The sequence below is a fragment of the Mobula hypostoma genome, chromosome 16, assembly GCF_963921235.1.
Source record: "Mobula hypostoma chromosome 16, sMobHyp1.1, whole genome shotgun sequence".
NCBI classification, from domain to species: Eukaryota; Metazoa; Chordata; class Chondrichthyes; order Myliobatiformes; family Myliobatidae; genus Mobula; species Mobula hypostoma.
Window position 1 is genome coordinate 40,017,667 of NC_086112.1, and position 17,272 is coordinate 40,034,938.

The 17,272-nt window shown below is 42.8% G+C and overlaps 1 protein-coding gene across 4 annotated transcripts in view; it reads left to right on the plus strand.

Moving 5' to 3' along the window:
* The window catches only part of LOC134357344 (transducin-like enhancer protein 4), a 148,732-nt gene that overhangs the window by 110,025 nt on the left and 21,435 nt on the right, over positions 1–17,272 (plus strand). For all 4 annotated transcript variants that reach the window (XM_063068787.1, XM_063068788.1, XM_063068789.1 and 1 more), the window contains exons 9-12: positions 1,881–2,000; positions 7,407–7,460; positions 15,643–15,795; positions 16,356–16,488. In XM_063068787.1, the coding sequence (XP_062924857.1) occupies positions 1,881–2,000; positions 7,407–7,460; positions 15,643–15,795; positions 16,356–16,488 (460 nt within the window). The remainder of the gene's footprint in view (positions 1–1,880; positions 2,001–7,406; positions 7,461–15,642; positions 15,796–16,355; positions 16,489–17,272) is intronic.

Consider the following 17,272-nt stretch of genomic DNA (forward strand, 5'->3'; position numbering starts at 1 on the left):
TAATTTTATCATTGGGGGAACTGAATCAACTGAGGAAATATTTATAACTCAAAATTAATCAAATAAAGGAAAATTAGTTTGGTAGTTAATGACTTACAAAAGTCAATTTTTTCCCTTGTTTCTGATTTTTTTTAGTGTATTGGATTAAGTAGAATTTCTTTGATTCCAGGAAGGCCGTTTGAAAAACTTTGGCATGCCCATAACTATTCTTGACGTAATGTTTGGACATTTTTTTTTGCATTAGAGCAGGGGTTCTCAACGTCTGTTTATGTCATTGACCCCCACCATTAACCAAGGTGTCTGTGGACCCCAGGTTGGGAACCCCTGCATTAGAGGAAGACAGAAAAATGCAACTCCATTGATGTCACTTTTGCACAAAATTGCCCAGAAAGTTAGGCTAAGATGTTCTGAAGTTTACTTTCTGCTGTATAATCATACTTTAAATAATGGGCTGTGGTTCTCCTTATCTGCCATTCAAATTCAGTTTGCAACTGGGAGTGCTGGGTTAATTTTCCAGGAAGGCACAATCTACTCTGGAAGTAACTAATTTGCATGTGGTGTGAATGCCTACAGCACCTTAAATTTGAATTCTAGGTTTTGTATGTAATGGGTGTAAAATATATTAAAAGAATGTAAGAATACTGGCTGCATCACAGCCTGGTAGAGAAACACCAATGCTCTTAAGCAGAAAATCCTACCAAAAGTAGTGGATGCGGCCCAGTTCATCACCCGTAAAGCCCTCCCCACCATTGAGCACACCTACACAGAGCATTGTCACGGAAAAGCAGTATCTATCATCAGGGACCCCCACAAACATCAGCCTCTTGAACCAAAGGGGATAACTTCACTTGCCCCAGCACTGAACTGTTTCAGCAACCTATGGACTCACTTTCAATGACTCTTCATCTCATATTCTTGACATATTGCTGATTCTTTATTATTATTATTTATTTTGTATTTGTACAGCTGATTGCCTTTTGCACACTAATTGTCACCCGTTTGGTGTGGTCTTTCATTAATTATGGTTGGATTTATGGTGTATGCCTGCAAGAAACTGAATCGCAGGGTTGTTTATAGTGAAATATATGTATTTTGATAATAAATTTATTTTGAACTTTGAGCCATAATTTTGCATAATTTTAAAGAAGCATGGATGTATTTCTAATTGAAGTCCGGAGCATGAATCATTTTGCACAAAAGACCTGACAATGTGAGTCAATGCACAATAGGCCAAAAATCAGAATAACCTTGAAGGAGTGATGGGGTCGATGCAAATTGCAGAGAAGATGGGGAAACATGTAGGAATGTAACCAAGGGTGCAAACACTATAAGCTAGTGCTATTAGGAAAATACCTAATGCAGATCTGTGACAAAAGCAGTGTTAAGTGAGAAGAACATAACAGAAAAAAGGAATCATGTAACAAGTTTTGGATGACATTATGGAGATAACATAATATTGCATCACTGCAATCAAATATAAAAGTATTATCATTCATTGTTAGAATATTCTTCATTCATGCCTGCAAAAGCTGTTCTCTGGTATGTTTTGGGAGGTGTGAAAAGCTACAATATGCAAGTTCGTGCTCAGTTTTACTGTCAGACTATATCTCCTAATATAAATATGCTGCGCATCTCTAGGAAGAGGTACAGTCGATGTTTCAGGCCGAGACCCTTCGTCAGGACTAACTGAAGGAAGAGTTAGTAAGAGATTCACTTTTAATGTACTTTTAATGCAGTTTGGATAAAATAGCAAAAGGTAAATGAAGTATTTTGTTTCTGTCAAGATCTTTGTGCCTTTTATTGCTATGAATGATTCATTTATTGAAAGAATATTAATACCTTAATGAGGAAAGCTGTGATTTGAATACTTGTCTTTACAGAGTTCCTCAGTATCTCCATCAGCCAGCTTCAGAGCTGCAGAGAAGCACAGAAGTTCGAATGATTACTCCTCAGATAGTAAGAAGCAGAAGACTGATGATAAAGATTTAGCAAAGCGTTATGTGAGTCTTTTTATTTGTAATTCAACAAATTATTCTATAATTTATTTTTTCTCTCCCTCCTGTGCATATCATGAACTCTACCTTCAACTGCTGTGAAAATATTTGCTTTAGCTTTAGAAGTAGGAGCTTTGACTTTGGCCATTGGGGTCTTAGTATTGTAGGGACTCCTTAATTTCATTAGGCAGCATTCACCCAGGCTGTTAAGGGTTGAGACTACCGTGTATTTTGTGTTGCATTGTACGTTACTACATTTTGGAGACAGAGTTTGTTATGTATACGACATTGCCATTTGTTGGGGGTTTCAGTACAGTATACATTAGAAGTAATTACACTCGTGTTGATTTTTGTCGACACTCCTACATTGGTGACCCCGACTCTCCTGTGGACCATTCCAGAGTGATTTCGCTCATTTTACAATCATGACTGCAAATGCCATTGCTCTCAATCTCCCTGAATTCTGGCAGGAACACGCCACCGTTTGGTTTGCTCAGGCAGAGGCCCAGTTTGCAGTGCGGGGAATCTCGCAAGACAACATGAAATATTACTATGTCATCGTGGCGTTAGACACCTCTATGGCAACCAGGGTGATGAGTGTCTTACAGCACCCCAGGAAGTCGGCAGGTACGAGACCCTTAAGCTACTCCTTCTGGAGATTTTCAAACTTTCCGAGTCTGAGCTTGCTTGTTGGCTCCTCTCACGGCTCGGCTTAGGTGACTCCAAGCCATTGGAGTTGATGGACCATATGGTGTCCCTTCTTGGTGGACATCAGCCATGTTTCATCTTCAGAGAGCTTTTCCTGCAACAACTACCTGGGTGAGGTGCAGTTGGCTCTGGCTGGCTCTCCCCTCAAAGACCTCCAGGCTCTAGTGAGAGGCGCTGACAAGGTGTTTCCCGTCACCAACAGCTGCGACCATGCAGCTGGATGATTTTGCCGCTTTGCCACCACCTGAACATGAGACAATCACCGTAGCTCAACGACTGTCTCACACCCTGTGTTTCTACCACGCAAGGTTTGGGCCGAGAGCTAAATGCCACCCACCCTGCGGGGTCAAAGAGTCAGAAAAGGGAATGGCCAGCACTCGTTAACTGCTGTGGGCGTTGAAAGGTCAGGTAGTTTGTTGTTCGTTATGGACTTCGTTTTCGGATGCTGTTTCCTCTGTGACACGGGTGCTCAGGTGAGAATCCTACTTGCATCTAAATTGGACATACGAACATAGAAACATAGAAAATAGGTGCAGAAGTAGGCCATTCAGCCCTTCGAGCCTGCACCACCATTCAGTACGATCATGGCTGATCATCCAACTCAGAACCCTGTACCTGCCTTATCTCCATACCCCCTGATCCCTTTAGCCACAAGAGCCATATCTTACTCCCTCTTAAATATAGCCAATGAACTGGCCTCAACTGTTTCCTGTGGCAGGGAATTCCACAGATTCACCAGTCTCTGTGTGAAGAAGTTTTTCCTCATCTCAGTCCTAAAAGGCTTCCCCTTTATCCTCAAACTGTGACCCCTCGTTCTGGACTTCCCCAACATTGGGAACAATCTTTCTTCATCCAGCCTGTCCAATCCCTTTAGAATTTTATACGTTTCAATAAGATCCCCCCTCAATCTTCTAAATTCCAGAGAGTATAAGCCTAGTCAATCCAGTCTTTCAACATATGAAAGTCCTGCCATCCCAGGAATCAATCTGGTGAACCTTCTTTGTACTCTCTCTATGACGAGAATGTCTTTCCTCAGATTAGGGGACCAAAACTGCACACAATACTCCAGGTGTGGTCTCACCAAGGTCTTGTACAACTGCAGTAGTACCTCCCTGCTCCTGTACTCGAATCCTCTTGAACTGGAGAATATGGAACGTCTCTCGAGACTGCGAATGGCAACGCCATCCGGATTTTTGGTAAATGTGAGATGGTGTTGTGCTTCAGCGGGCAGAAATTCCGCTGGAATTTTGCATTGGCGGTGTCTACACCCTTGCTGGGGGCCAAATTCCTGTGCCAACAGTGATATCCGGAACTGGTACTTCAACAAAGCAGAGACTTTCTACTCCTGTTTATCACCTTTTGTCCCCAGATTTGCTCAGCTCGTCGGCCCCCTCTGCAAAGCCTTCAAGAGCAAAGTGGTCAAGCACGTCATGGGCTGGATGGAGGAAAGGTCCAGGGTGTTCTCGGACACTAAACAGGCATTGTCTAATGCAACGCTGCAGGTGCACCCCCTCCCTGACGTGCCAATCACTCTCATTACAGACGCGTCAGCTTGCATGGTCAGCGCGGTACATGAGCAGTTGGTCAACGGCATTTGGCAGCCTCTCGCCTTTTGTTGCTACCAGCTTCATCCCATGTGCGCAAGTACGGTACATTCAACCGTGAGCTTCTCGGCCTATACTTGGCAGTGCGGCATTTTCGTTTTCTCCTAGAGGGCTGTCCACTTACAGCTTTTATGGATCATAAGCCCCTAACTTTCGCCATGATTAAGGTCTCTGAACCTTGGTCTTCTCAGCAGCAGCGCCATCTTCCTTTTATTTCAGAGATCACCACGGACATCCAGCATACTGCGGGGAAGCGTAACCTTGCGGCTGACTGCCTGTCCCAGTCCTTCACTGGTGCTGTCCATTTGGGCGTGGGCTGCTCGGATGGCGGCAGGCCAGGTTTCAGACCCGAGCATGCAGGTGCTGTGTTCGGCAGACACAGGGTAGAAATTGGTGAATGTTGCTTTCGGTGACAGTGGCGTTTCATTACTGTGTGATGTATCAACGGGCGACGCAGGCCGGTTGTACCAGCGAGCTGGTGGCGATGCGTTTTCGATGTGGTCCATGGGCTTTCTCTCCCGGACCGGGGGGCAGCATAGAAACTGGTGACAGTAAAGTTTGTGGGGCACAGGCTTAATAAGGACGTCAGGGACTGGGCTAGTGTTTGTTTGGTGTGTCAACGCGCAAGGGTGCATCAACACACCAAGGCTCCTTCGGATCCTTTCACGGTCCTTGAGGGGCGTTTCGACCACGTGATTGTGGATTTGGTTGGCCCATTGCCCCTGTCCCACAGGTTTACTCACCTCCTCACGGTCGTTGATAGGACCACACGTTGGCCGGAGGCAGTGCCGCTGTCTTCCATTTCAACTGTGGAGGTGGTGCAAGCGTTTGTTGGCTCGTGGATCAGTCGGTTCGGTGTCCCATTGGATCTCTCTTCAGACCGAGGGACGCAGTTTATGTCCGAGTGTTGGTGTGCAGTTGTCCGTGACCTGGGGGGGTCAGATTGCACCGGACCAGGGCTTATCATCCTCAGGCCAACGGTCTGTGGGAGCGGTTCCACCGTTCAATGAAAACTGCTCTCCATGCATGCCACAGTGATGGTTGATGGGTGGACAGACTGCCGTGGGTCATGTTGGGCCTGAGGACGGCCCCTGAGGCAAACCTTCAGTCTTCTGTGGAGCTTGTTTTCAGTTAACCCCTGCGGATGCTGGGAGAGTTTCTCCCAACATCCACGGTCCCATGATCCGCCTTGTAGCAGTGGTCAGTTTTTAAGGACAGCACCAAAACTTTCACTCCAGTGCCCATGATGAGGCATGGCCTGCCGCGGTCACACCTGTTGACGGGTCTGTGGGAGGCGAAATATATGTCATGATGGACATCGGAGTCCCCTGTGGCTATTTTATGATGGCCCGTTCCACGTGTTGGAAGCAGGGGATAAGTTTTTTTACGCTGGACTTTGGAGTTATCCCGGACAGTGTTTCTGCGGATCGTCTCAAGCCTGCCCATTTGGACCTGGACTCTCCAGTGGGAGTGACTCAGCCCCCACAGAGGGGCAAGCCTCCCACCTCCAGACGCCCTGCCATTGACTGATCTTCCTGCCCGTGAAGATGGGAGTAGGTTTAGCCTAGTTTTGTGGGCCCCTGCTCGTTTGGCTTTGTCTGGTAGGCTGAATTCTGGGGGGCTGTGGGTAGGAACTCCTTAATTTCATTAGGCAGAATTCACCCAGACTGTTAAGGGTTAAGATCGTCGTGAATGTTACATGTTACATTGTATGTTACGTTTTTTGGGGCGGGGTTTTTATATGCATACGGCGTCGCCATTTGTTGACGGGGGAATAAAGTGTACGTTAGAAGTGGTTACACTCGTGACGCTCCTACTGTATACAATCTAGCAGCAAATGATATCAATCTGACAATGAGGTGTGTTGACATAATAGGGATAATCTTCCACTCTCATAACCAGCTTTTGTGCCAGAGTGTTCCTTTGTGTCTTTAATGGAAGCCTTGCCATCCATTGCTGGCACAAACTTAAGCCAGTGGCAGCATCTTCTGCCCTGCCAGCTGTACTGCTGGCTGCCTCTCTACTCCACCATTCAATGGGGCACCCAAGCCTCTCCACGCGACCCAGTTCTTAGGCTAAGAAATCTGATCGCGGAGCTTGCTGATGGTTAGACCTGGCACAAGTACAGGAGACCCAGCCAAATAAAAGGGATGAATTCAGTTCCAGGAGAATGGCGAGTAGAGCTAATTTTCCAATTTTAATTAATTTAATTTTTAAAATATACTTAATTGTTTTAGGAGTATTGTTTAGTAATTTTGCTTTGCAAATAAAAAAAATGTTTATAACAGAGTTTTGATTGAAGTCTCATTGGCTGTCAAATCCAATTCATTAGCGGAGTAAACTTCTCATGTTAACTCAGTATTGTGTTACACTCCAGTAGGCTAAATATGATGGGAGCTGGGTGTCTGGCTAAGCACTGCACCTAGTGCTCCACTGGAAGAAGCATGCTCCGAGATGACATTTGATCCTGGGTCAACTGAAAATTTGCCTTTTTATGCTGGGAATACATATTAGTATCAGCATAAGTATTTGTTACTTCCTTCTCCATCACCATTCCACCACCAACTTATTCCTTCTAAGGAATAAGGCTGTATTTATGTAGAGAAATATGACTTTCTGAGCGTTTAATGTTAGTTACTTAAACTTGACAATACTTAGTTCATTCCTTGTGTGAAGAATGAAGCCCTTTTAACAATGGAGCTTATTTCCACCAATGCCCAAAAGACCTTGTCACATTGCAGCTTTGTGTGATTTTATTTCCCTCCCCACCCCCTCCATTTTGCAGTTGTGTGTCTTATCATACTAACTTAGGAATGATCTGAGCTGGGCTGAACTAATTTGACAAAGGATGCCTCATACCTTATGATAGTAATGCAGTGACATTATTGTTACGTCTGGTTGTGCTCTCCAGTTTTTCTCTCGTCTAGCTTTTGGCTGTCATGGACTCCAGCTTAACTAATACAAGATATTATATAACCATCTCCAAATGCATTGATTGTATTTACCTCTACTATTTTAGGGACTTTTCTGAATTCAATTAAAATTTTTATATTAATTGCATTAAAATGTAAAATTATTATTGTTTCTATATATTTTCTAGGATAGTGATGGAGAGAAGAGTGATGACAACTTGGTTGTTGATGTTTCCAATGAGGTAAGTAGATTTTGGAATTTTGAGTTTAATGATTTAATCGTAGTTGGCTTTTAACACAGACTTTGAAGCATTCATATCGTACTGCAGATTTTCTTGCTGTATTGTTGAACTCCCATTTAAGATTTACAAGTTTCAGCCTGATCTCCTTAAAAATCGAATTTAATGAACTGAACATTTATCAAAATTGAAACTTGACTTGAAGTCTTTAAATATAACTGAGGATATGACCACCTTAAAATATTCAAGGAAATTCAGAAGAAAAAAACATGCTGGAAATAATTAGCAAGTTAAGCCATTATCCATAGAGAGAAACCAAATTTCTTCCCCTTTCGATGCTGCCTACTTTATTGAGCATTTAGAAACATACAAAACCTACAGCACAATACAGACCCTTCGGCCCACAAAGCTGTGCTGAACATGTCCTTGCCTTAGAAATTACCTAGGGTTACCCATAGCCCTCTATTTTTCTGAGCTCCATGTACCCGTCCCTATCGTATCCGCCTCCACCACCATCGCTGGCAGCCCATTCCATGCACTCAGCTCTCTCTGAGTTTTTTTAAAAAACCCTGACATCTCCTCTGTACCTACTTCCAGGCACCTTAAAACTATGCTCTCGTGTGCTAGCCATTTCAGCCCTGAGAAAAAGCTGACTATCCACACGGTCAATGCCTTTCATCATCTTAAACACCTCTATCAGGTCACCTATTATCCTCCGTCGCTCCAAGGAGAAAAGGCCAAATTCACTCAACCTATTCTCATAAGGCATGCTCCCCAATCCAGGCAACATCCTTGTAAGTCTCCTGTACACGCTTTCTATGGTTTCCACATCCTTCCTATAGTGAGGCGACCAGAACTGAGCACAGTACTCCAAGTGGGGTCTGACCAGGGTCCTATATAGCTGCAACATTAACTCTCGGCTCCTAAACGCAATCCCACGATTGATGTAGGCTAATGCACCCTAAGCTTTCTTAACCACAGAGTCAACCTGCACAGCAGCTTTAAGTGTCCTATGGACTCGGGACTCCAAGATCCCTCTGTTCCTCCACACTGCCAAGAGTCTTGCCATTAATACTATATTCTGTCTTCATATTTGACCTACCAAAATGAACCACCTCACGCTTAACTGGGCTGAACTTCATCTGCCACTTCTCAGCCCAGTTTTGTATCCTATCAATGTCCCACTGTAACCTCTGACAGCCCTCCGTACTATCCACAACACCTCCAACATTTGTGTCATCAACAAATTTCCTAACCCATCCCTCCACTTCCTCATCCAGGTCATTTATAAAAATCATGAAGAGTAGGGGTCCGTGAGGCACATCACTGGTCACCGACTTCCATGCAGAATATGTCCCATCTACAACCACTCTTTGCCTTCTGTGAGCAAGCCAGTTCTGGATTCACAAAGCAATATTCCCATGGATCCCATGCCTCCTTACTTTCTCAATAAGCCTTGCATTGGGTAGCTTGTCAAATGCCTTGCTGAAATCCATATACACTACATATATTGCTCTACCTTCATCAATGTGTTTAGCCACATCCTCAAAAAATTCAATCAGGCTTGTAAGGCATGACCTGCCTTTGACAAAGCCATGCTGACTATTCCTAATCATATTATGCCTCTCCAAATGTTCACAAATCCTGCCTCTCAATGCTCAAGTTTTGTATTCCTCTGTAAGTCGTCCCTACAATCGCCAAGATCCTTTTCAGTCGTGAATACTGAAGGAAAGTACTCATTAAGTACCTCTGCTATCTTCTCTGGTTCCATATACACTTTTCCACTGTCACATTTGATTGGTCCTTTTCTCTCATGTCTTATGCTCTTGCTCTAAACATACTTGTGGGATGTCTTGGGGTTTTCCTTAATCCCGTCCGCCAAGGCCTTCTCAAGGCCCCTTCTGGTTCTCCTAATTTCTTTCTTAAGCTCCTTCCTGCTAGCCTTAATCTTCTGGATCTCTATCATTACCTAGTTTTTTTTTTGAACCTTGCGTAGGCTCTTCTTTTCTTCTTGATTAGATTTACAAGAGCCTTTATGCACCACGGTTCCCGTACCCTACTATCCTTTCCCTGTCTCATTGCAATGTACCTATGCAGAACTTCATGCAAATATCCCCTGAACATTTGCTATATTTCTTCCGTACATTTCCCTCAGAGCATCTGTTCCCAATTTATGCTTCCAAGTTCTTGCCTGATAGCCTCATATTTCCCCTTACTCCAATTAAACGCTTTCCCAACCTGTCTGTTCCTATCCCTGTCCAATGCTATGGTAAAGGAGATAGAATTGTGATCACTATCTCCAAAATACTCTCCCACTGAGAGATCTGACACCTGACCAGGTTCATTTCCCAATACCAGATCGAGTACAGCCTTTCCTCTTGCAGGATTATCTACATATTATGTCAAGAAACCTTCTTGAACACACTTAACAAGCTCCTCTTCATCTGACCCCTCGCTCCAGGGACATGCCAATCAATATTTGGGAAATTAAAATCTCCTACCACAACAATCCTGTTATTATTACACCCTTCCAGAATCTGTCTCCCTATCTGCTCCTCGATGTCCTTGTTACTATTGGGTAGTCTATAAAAAAAACACCCAGTAGAGTTATTGACTCTTTCCTTTTCCTAACTTCCACCCACAGAGACTCCGTAGACAATCCCTCCATGTCTTCCTCCTTTTCTGCAGCCGTGACACTATCTCTGATCAAAAGTGCTATGCCCCCACCTCTTTTGCTTCCCTCCTTGCCCTTTCTGAAACATCTAAAACCTGGCACTTGAAGTAACCATTCCTGCCCCTGAGCCATCCTAGTCTCTGTAATGGCCACAACATTATAGTTGTAAGTACTGATCCACGCTCTAAGCTTATCAGCTTTGTTCATGATACTCCTTGCATTTAGTTTTTATTTTAGAATTCCATCATCTGTAATAGTTTGGTCCAGAAGATGACGACAGAATTTATTGAGGGATAAATTAATCATATTTTATGAAGAGTGGCAAATTAAAATTTTTCATGTTCTGAGTCATTAACCCACTTAGTTTAATAACTACATTTCATCAGATTGTATTGATATACCTCTTACTGTTCACTCTAGAAGTCAATTATGATGTTTTCTTGACTGGCTATCTTGGATCATCAACCCTGTTCGAGCTTGTGCTCACATGAAACTCCGTTACCTGAAGCTGAACCTGCATGAAGTCTTATTGACCTTTATTCTATGCTCACTAGCTGTGGTATTTGATAAATTTTGAATATACTTATTTTTGTTTTCAAATCACTTCAGTCTTGCCATTATCTACTTTGGTGTCCCTGCAACCAAGTAAACAGTCCACTCTTTTCCATCCCCCCGTTTTAATTGGCCAGTGATTAGTACCTGAGTCTTCAATGGCCAAAGTTATCAGCTCTAATATTTCTAACATTAAACCTTTCCACCTTTCTTTTCTCCTGCTGTGAGTTAGCTTTTGATCATGACTTTTTTGGTTCTATTTTCTGTTATGAACTCCTGGGATATTGAACAATTTTAAACCTGCTTTAGTCTCAACTCTTTAAATAAGATTCTAACTTGGCAAAACTGCAACGTGGACGAGGTGAAAGTAAATCACAAATGCAGTACATGTTATACAGAGCTAAACAATCCCATGATTAATAAATCACACCACCTGTTTCCCAGTCATACCACACTCAGTTGTATACGGTTACGGATAACTAAAGAGGAGGAAGCTTTAATATAACCCTGTCCTGAATGATGGTGGAGACTAGCACAAGAGGGCCAAGGAAAAATACTGAAGGATTTTCTACCATTTTCTGCCAGAAGTACCAGATAGACAATCCATCCTGGCTTTGTGCCATTACAGTATTCAGCCAATTAGATGCACTGCACATGACAACTAGAAATGGATGAGAGTATAGAGTACATCAAAATTTACCAGTCTTCTTTACAGCCAAACTGTTATAGTAAGTTTACTATATTGATGTGGATCCAACCATATAAAATAATGACAGCAACACACATCAAAGTTGCTGGTGAATGCAGCAGGCCAAAGCAGCATCTGTAGGAAGAGGTGCAGTTGATGTTTCAGGCGGAGACCCTTCGTCAGGACTAACTGAAGGAAGAGTGAGTAAGGGATTTGAAAGTTGGAGGGGGAGGGGGAGATCCAAAATGTTAGGAGAAGACTGGAGGGGGAGGGATAGAGCCAAGAGCTGGACAGGTGATAGGCAAAAGGGGATACGAGAGGATCATGGGACAGGAGGTCCGGGAAGAAAGACAACGGGGGGGGGGAACCCAGAGGATGGGCAAGAGGTATATTCAGAGGGACAGAGGGAGAAAAAGGAGAGTGAGAGAAAGAATGTGTGCATAAAAATGAGTAACAGATGGGGTACGAGGGGGAGGTGGGGCCTTAGCGGAAGTTAGAGAAGTCGATGTTCATGCCATCAGGTTGGAGGCTACCCAGACGGAATATAAGGTGTTGTTCCTCCAACCTGAGTGTGGCTTCATCTTTACAGCAGAGGAGGCCGTGGATAGACATGTCGGAATGGGAATGGGATGTGGAATTAAAATGTGTGGCCACTGGGAGATCCTGCTTTCTCTGGCGGACAGAGCGTAGATGTTCAACAAAGCGGTCTCCCAGTCTGCGTCGGGTCTCGCCAATATATAAAAGGCCACATCGGGAGCACCGGACGCAGTATATCACCCCAGTTGACTCACAGTGAAGTGTTGCCTCACCTGGAAGGACTGTTTGGGGCCCTGAATGGTGGTAAGGGAGGAAGTGTAAGGGCATGTGTAGCACTTGTTCCGCTTACACGGATAAGTTATAATTATAATTATATAATTATAATATCATTATAAAATAATGAGCCCAGATAGTCTAATACATGAACAAACAAGACAAATTAAATCCAGCTAATGTGTGGGTTTCCTCCAGGTGCTCCGGTTTTCTCCCACAGTCCAAAGAGGTACCAGTTAGTAGGTTAATTATTGTAAATTGTCCTGTGATTAGGCTAGCGTTAAATCAGGGGTTGCGGGCAATATGGCTTGAAATGCTAGTAGGGTCCATTTCATGCTGTATCTCAAAGTAAATAATTTGTAGTTCCATTAGTCTAATCTAAATCAACAGCAAATGGATCAGTTGCATTAAATCAACAGTCGTCAGCTCGTCAATACTAAGTTTAGATCTGCTAAGGCTATTCAGCTCCTTACCCTATTGTGATTTTGGTCCAAACTTGGAGAAAAGAACTGAATACCAGAGGTGCGTTGAAAGTAATTTCCCTCAATGACAAGGTGGTGTTTAACAATGTTGAGTAAAAAACTATCAGTGGAAATATAGGAGAAACCTGTCAAATGACTGAAGTCGTACCTCAACAAAAATTATTATGTAACATAGAAACAGGACTTTCAGCCCACTCTCTATCAGCCATCAAGTATCTCTCTGTACTGATGATGTTTTCTGGCACACAGCCCATTCCTTCATTTCTCCAGCATTTTATTGGCTTGTCAAAATATTTCTAAAATAATGTGAGTGGACCCAATTCCACTACCTCTAACTCTCAGGCAGAAGGTTCCAAATTTCAGGCATGCTCTATGTGGAGAAAAATAATCTTCAAACCCTCCAAACTATTCTCTTCCTTCCCTCAAACCTAAGTTCACCTTCTACCAGTTTTAGAGAGCTCTGCTAAGGGGAAACATTTCTCAAGTTCAAGTTGCATCGTCATTCAAACATACATAAATCATGAACACAGCCAAACGAAGCAGCATTATTCCGGGGCCAGGTGGCAAACCACAGTATCAACGGTCACATACAGCACATAAGGTGGCAACAAAATACAGTTACACAACAGGAAGTATAAATAGTCCAAGTCCCTGAGTCCATGAACATTGCAGCAGTCTGCAGTGGGACACAATACAGCTTCTCTTCAGCTGTGCGAACTCTGGGGGTAGCACTGATTCAAGCATGGATGCCGTGTCACACCGCCTCTGGCACTCTGGTGGACTGGCCGACTCAGGTGCTTCCTTCGGGCGGCTGTAAACAGGCGACACCAGGGCTTGAGGCCTAATTCTCGCTATGACCAAGGTCACACAGCTGCCATGCCATCCAACCAGCTGTTCGCAATAAACCAATAAATTGGACTTGCAGCATTCCATATCTCCAATGTCCAGCAGGATTTTGCGATCTCCAGAAATTAAGACTGCACACCTCCTTCGTGCACAGATGACATCATGGTCCGCACCAAGTCCAGCTCTTCCAGTTTCTCTGCCAATGAGCAACTTGCTGAAGGGGTCGACCTGTGGTACTTTAGAATGTTAATGTCCAGCAGGATCTTTCAATCATAAAAGCTACATTTAAAAAAAGACAATAACACTTTTGTTTGACCTGGTTAAAGTCACTACATCTGAGCTGCTGCCATCTTACGGGAAGATCGACTCTGTCTACTTTAATTACGCCCCTCCGAATCAGATTCTCCAACAAGAATGATATTGGGGATAATGTAGAATATCTTCCAAGTGTAAAATCTTGCAGATATCCATTCCATACCACCTGCCCTCCTACAGCTTTTCTGGTAGATGTATTTAATATTTTCAGCTCTTCGGTTTCACCTGTCCCCTAGGCCCTGCTGTTGTGCCTGTCCTGTGAAGTGACAAGGGCTACAAGTAGCAGTCCTGAGCCTCTCCTCAGGATGTATGATGACCCTTTGACACTTCACCTATAGCAAACGCCTTTATCTTTTATTTTAAATCTCACTAATAATTAGAAACATTTAAATACCAATCCAATAGATTAGAATATCTTGAAGTCAATTAACATTATTAAAACCAAGTTAACAAACCATATAACGAAGCTTGCCTTTTAAATCAAGATCAATTGTTTTGATCAATAAGAACAAGATACACTTACGTGATGATTGTGGTGTAGGGGGGCTGAATTCGCTTGAGTCTCGGTGCCAAGTTCATCGGTAAGGAACTTGGAATGCCACTTCTTCCCCTCTGCTATTAAATTTATGAACAGTGTATGAACACTATCTCACTATTTATTTCATTTTATTATTATAACTTCTAGTAATTTTAAAATCTTTTTTAGCCTCTGCCATATAGCAACAAATTTTACAGCTCATGTCATTGATAATAAACTTCACTCATCTTCAATCATATTGAAGAGCCACTCATTTTAGAGCCATTGATGTAACAGGCCTTGGTACATTACAGGTAGATGTATGGGCAGGTTAGGCAGTTCTCAGTGAGTGCTCTACCCTTGTGTCATCAAAGGACTATTTCTGGGGAGCCTAGGTGGCAAGCTAGTCAACCGGAACCTCCCCATATTCCAATCTGCAAGTACAAGATGGAGGGCATTTACATTTCTTCAATAGTATCAAAACCTTTATTGGCTAGAATATTCTTCCTTATCTTGCTCTCCTCTGTTGACCGTAGCTTGAAGTTCCGATGCTTCTCTCCAGGGGCTGCCTGGAATCCAGTTAACACAGCCCTTTATCTCAGTCTCATGGTGGCTAGTTTTGTGATAGGTCACATTTGTTTTGTCCCAATATTGAACAATTGTATCTACAGTATGTGTGTACACTGAGGAACCAGTTATGTATGAGTACAGTGATCAATTTTCAAATAATTTATGCCAAGTGGCTGCTCAGAATGTTTAATAAATCAAGTGCTGCTTTAATAGAAAAGTGATCTTTGCTTACAAAGCTGCACCTTGTGATCTCAAAACTGATCACTGCTTGTTAAAACTTAAATAGTAGTTTGAAGATTGGGTCTTGCTTATGCCACTGGCTCCTAACTCTGACTTCTACTCCCCATCGTTCACCACTGTACTGTCATGAGCAGACATGGATGTCACAATGAGGATGTTGCTTGTGGGTCTCTGTGGGTTGCCCAGTTACGTTTTGGCCAACTTATTGCTTGAAGTTTGTTAGCAGGATAAACCGAACTTGCTTCTTCATTGTTTCGGATAATCCAGTTTGAGTCTTTGAAAACAAAAGTAGTGGCGAGTTCTGTATTGCTCTACAACATTTACATGAGGTTTAATGAATTTGGTGTGATTGTTGCATATCTGTTGAAAATTAACTTGCATTTTAAGTTATCAGCTGTGATGTAGATATTTTGTATACTTCTACAGGTTTAACACTGTACTCTTATTCTTGGTTTGAAATATGCACTCAAAATTGTATGTTCCTTGTTTAGGATCCCACTTCACCAAGAGGTAGCCCACCTCACTCACCGCGGGAAAATGGTTTAGATAAATCTCGCCTCTTAAAAAAGGATGCACCTATAAGCCCAGCTTCCATTGCTTCTTCTAGTAGTACTCCTTCTACAAAGTCCAAAGAAATGAGTCTTGTGAGTAATTTATGTATACATCCTGAAATTCTTCATTTGCCTCTTGGTAGTGCCAATAGAGATGCATTTTAATCTAGTAAAATTGTGTTTTTTTCATTTGTTATTTTCCTGATTAAATCAAGACAAGCTCATGACAGGATACAACTTGCCAATGTTAATTTTCTGTAGACGTAGTGAATTTTAGTAACAAGTTAAACATATAATCTTTGGAATATAGCAAAACTACAAATCTGAATCAGAGAAATTACTGAAATCACATGTTAAATTGGTCAGTATCTGTGTAGGAAGTTACTGCTTCTGATGTAGACCCTTGATCAGACCAGCTATTACCAAACAGTGTAATTCATGCAGACCGGAAAGATCGTGAGCTCTTTCAAAATAAGGTTGTATCTTGCTTAGTTACCAAATAATTCCATATTCATCCCAGCCTAGTTACTTTGTTGGTATTATCAAAATATTGCTTGGTAATATTCAGATATTACAATGGTAACTTCTGGTGCATTATGATGTGCAGTTTTGTAGTTGCAGTACTGACAAAACCACTTACTGCTTATGTGCAGAATGAAAAATCAACTACTCCTGTGCCAAAGTCCAACACTCCAACTCCACGATCAGATGCTTCAACTCCAGGAAGTAATTCCACTCCAGGATTGAGGCCTCTCTCTGGCAAACCTCCAGGAATTGATCCAATAGGTAGTAAATAGTTTTTTAAAATAATTGACTTTGTATAGAGTAATTTACTGTTGGCGTGGACTTGGTATTTCAATGGTGCAGAATCAACGGCCGTTGTGGAGATTTAGAGTTGCAGTAAGAATTATAATGTAATTTGTACTCGGAAATTCTCCTTATAGGAAACATTTTTTTATAGATTAGATTATGAGTACACTCAGTCCTCGTTTGTTGTCATTTAGAAATGTGTACTTTAAGAAATGATACAATGTTCCTCCAGAGTGATATCACAAGAAAAAAGACAAACCAAAGACTAACACTGACAAGACCACATAATTATAACATATAGTTACAGCAGTGCAAAGCAATACCACAATTTGATAAAGAGCAGACCATGGGCACGGTTAAAAAAAAAGTCTCAAAGTTCCAATCAACTCCCGATAGTCCCGATAGCAGGCGGCAAAAGGGAGAAACTCTCCCTGCCATAAACCTCCAGGCGCCGACAACTGCCGATGCACTGGAAGCACCCGACCACAGCTGACTCGATGAGTCCATCGGAAAACTTCGAGCCTCCGACCAGCCCCTCCGATACAGCCTCCCGAGCGCCATCCTCTGCCGAGCGCTTCAACCCCACCCCGGCCGCTGAGCAACGAGCAAAGCTGAGGCATCGAGGCCTTCTCCAGAGACTCTGGATCACACAGTAGCAGTGGCAGCGAAGCGGGCATTTCAGAAGTTTCAAATGGAAGCACAGTGTAAACCCTTTGTTTGCCTTTTAATTTCGCAGGTTTCTGTGATGATATTCAGCTGA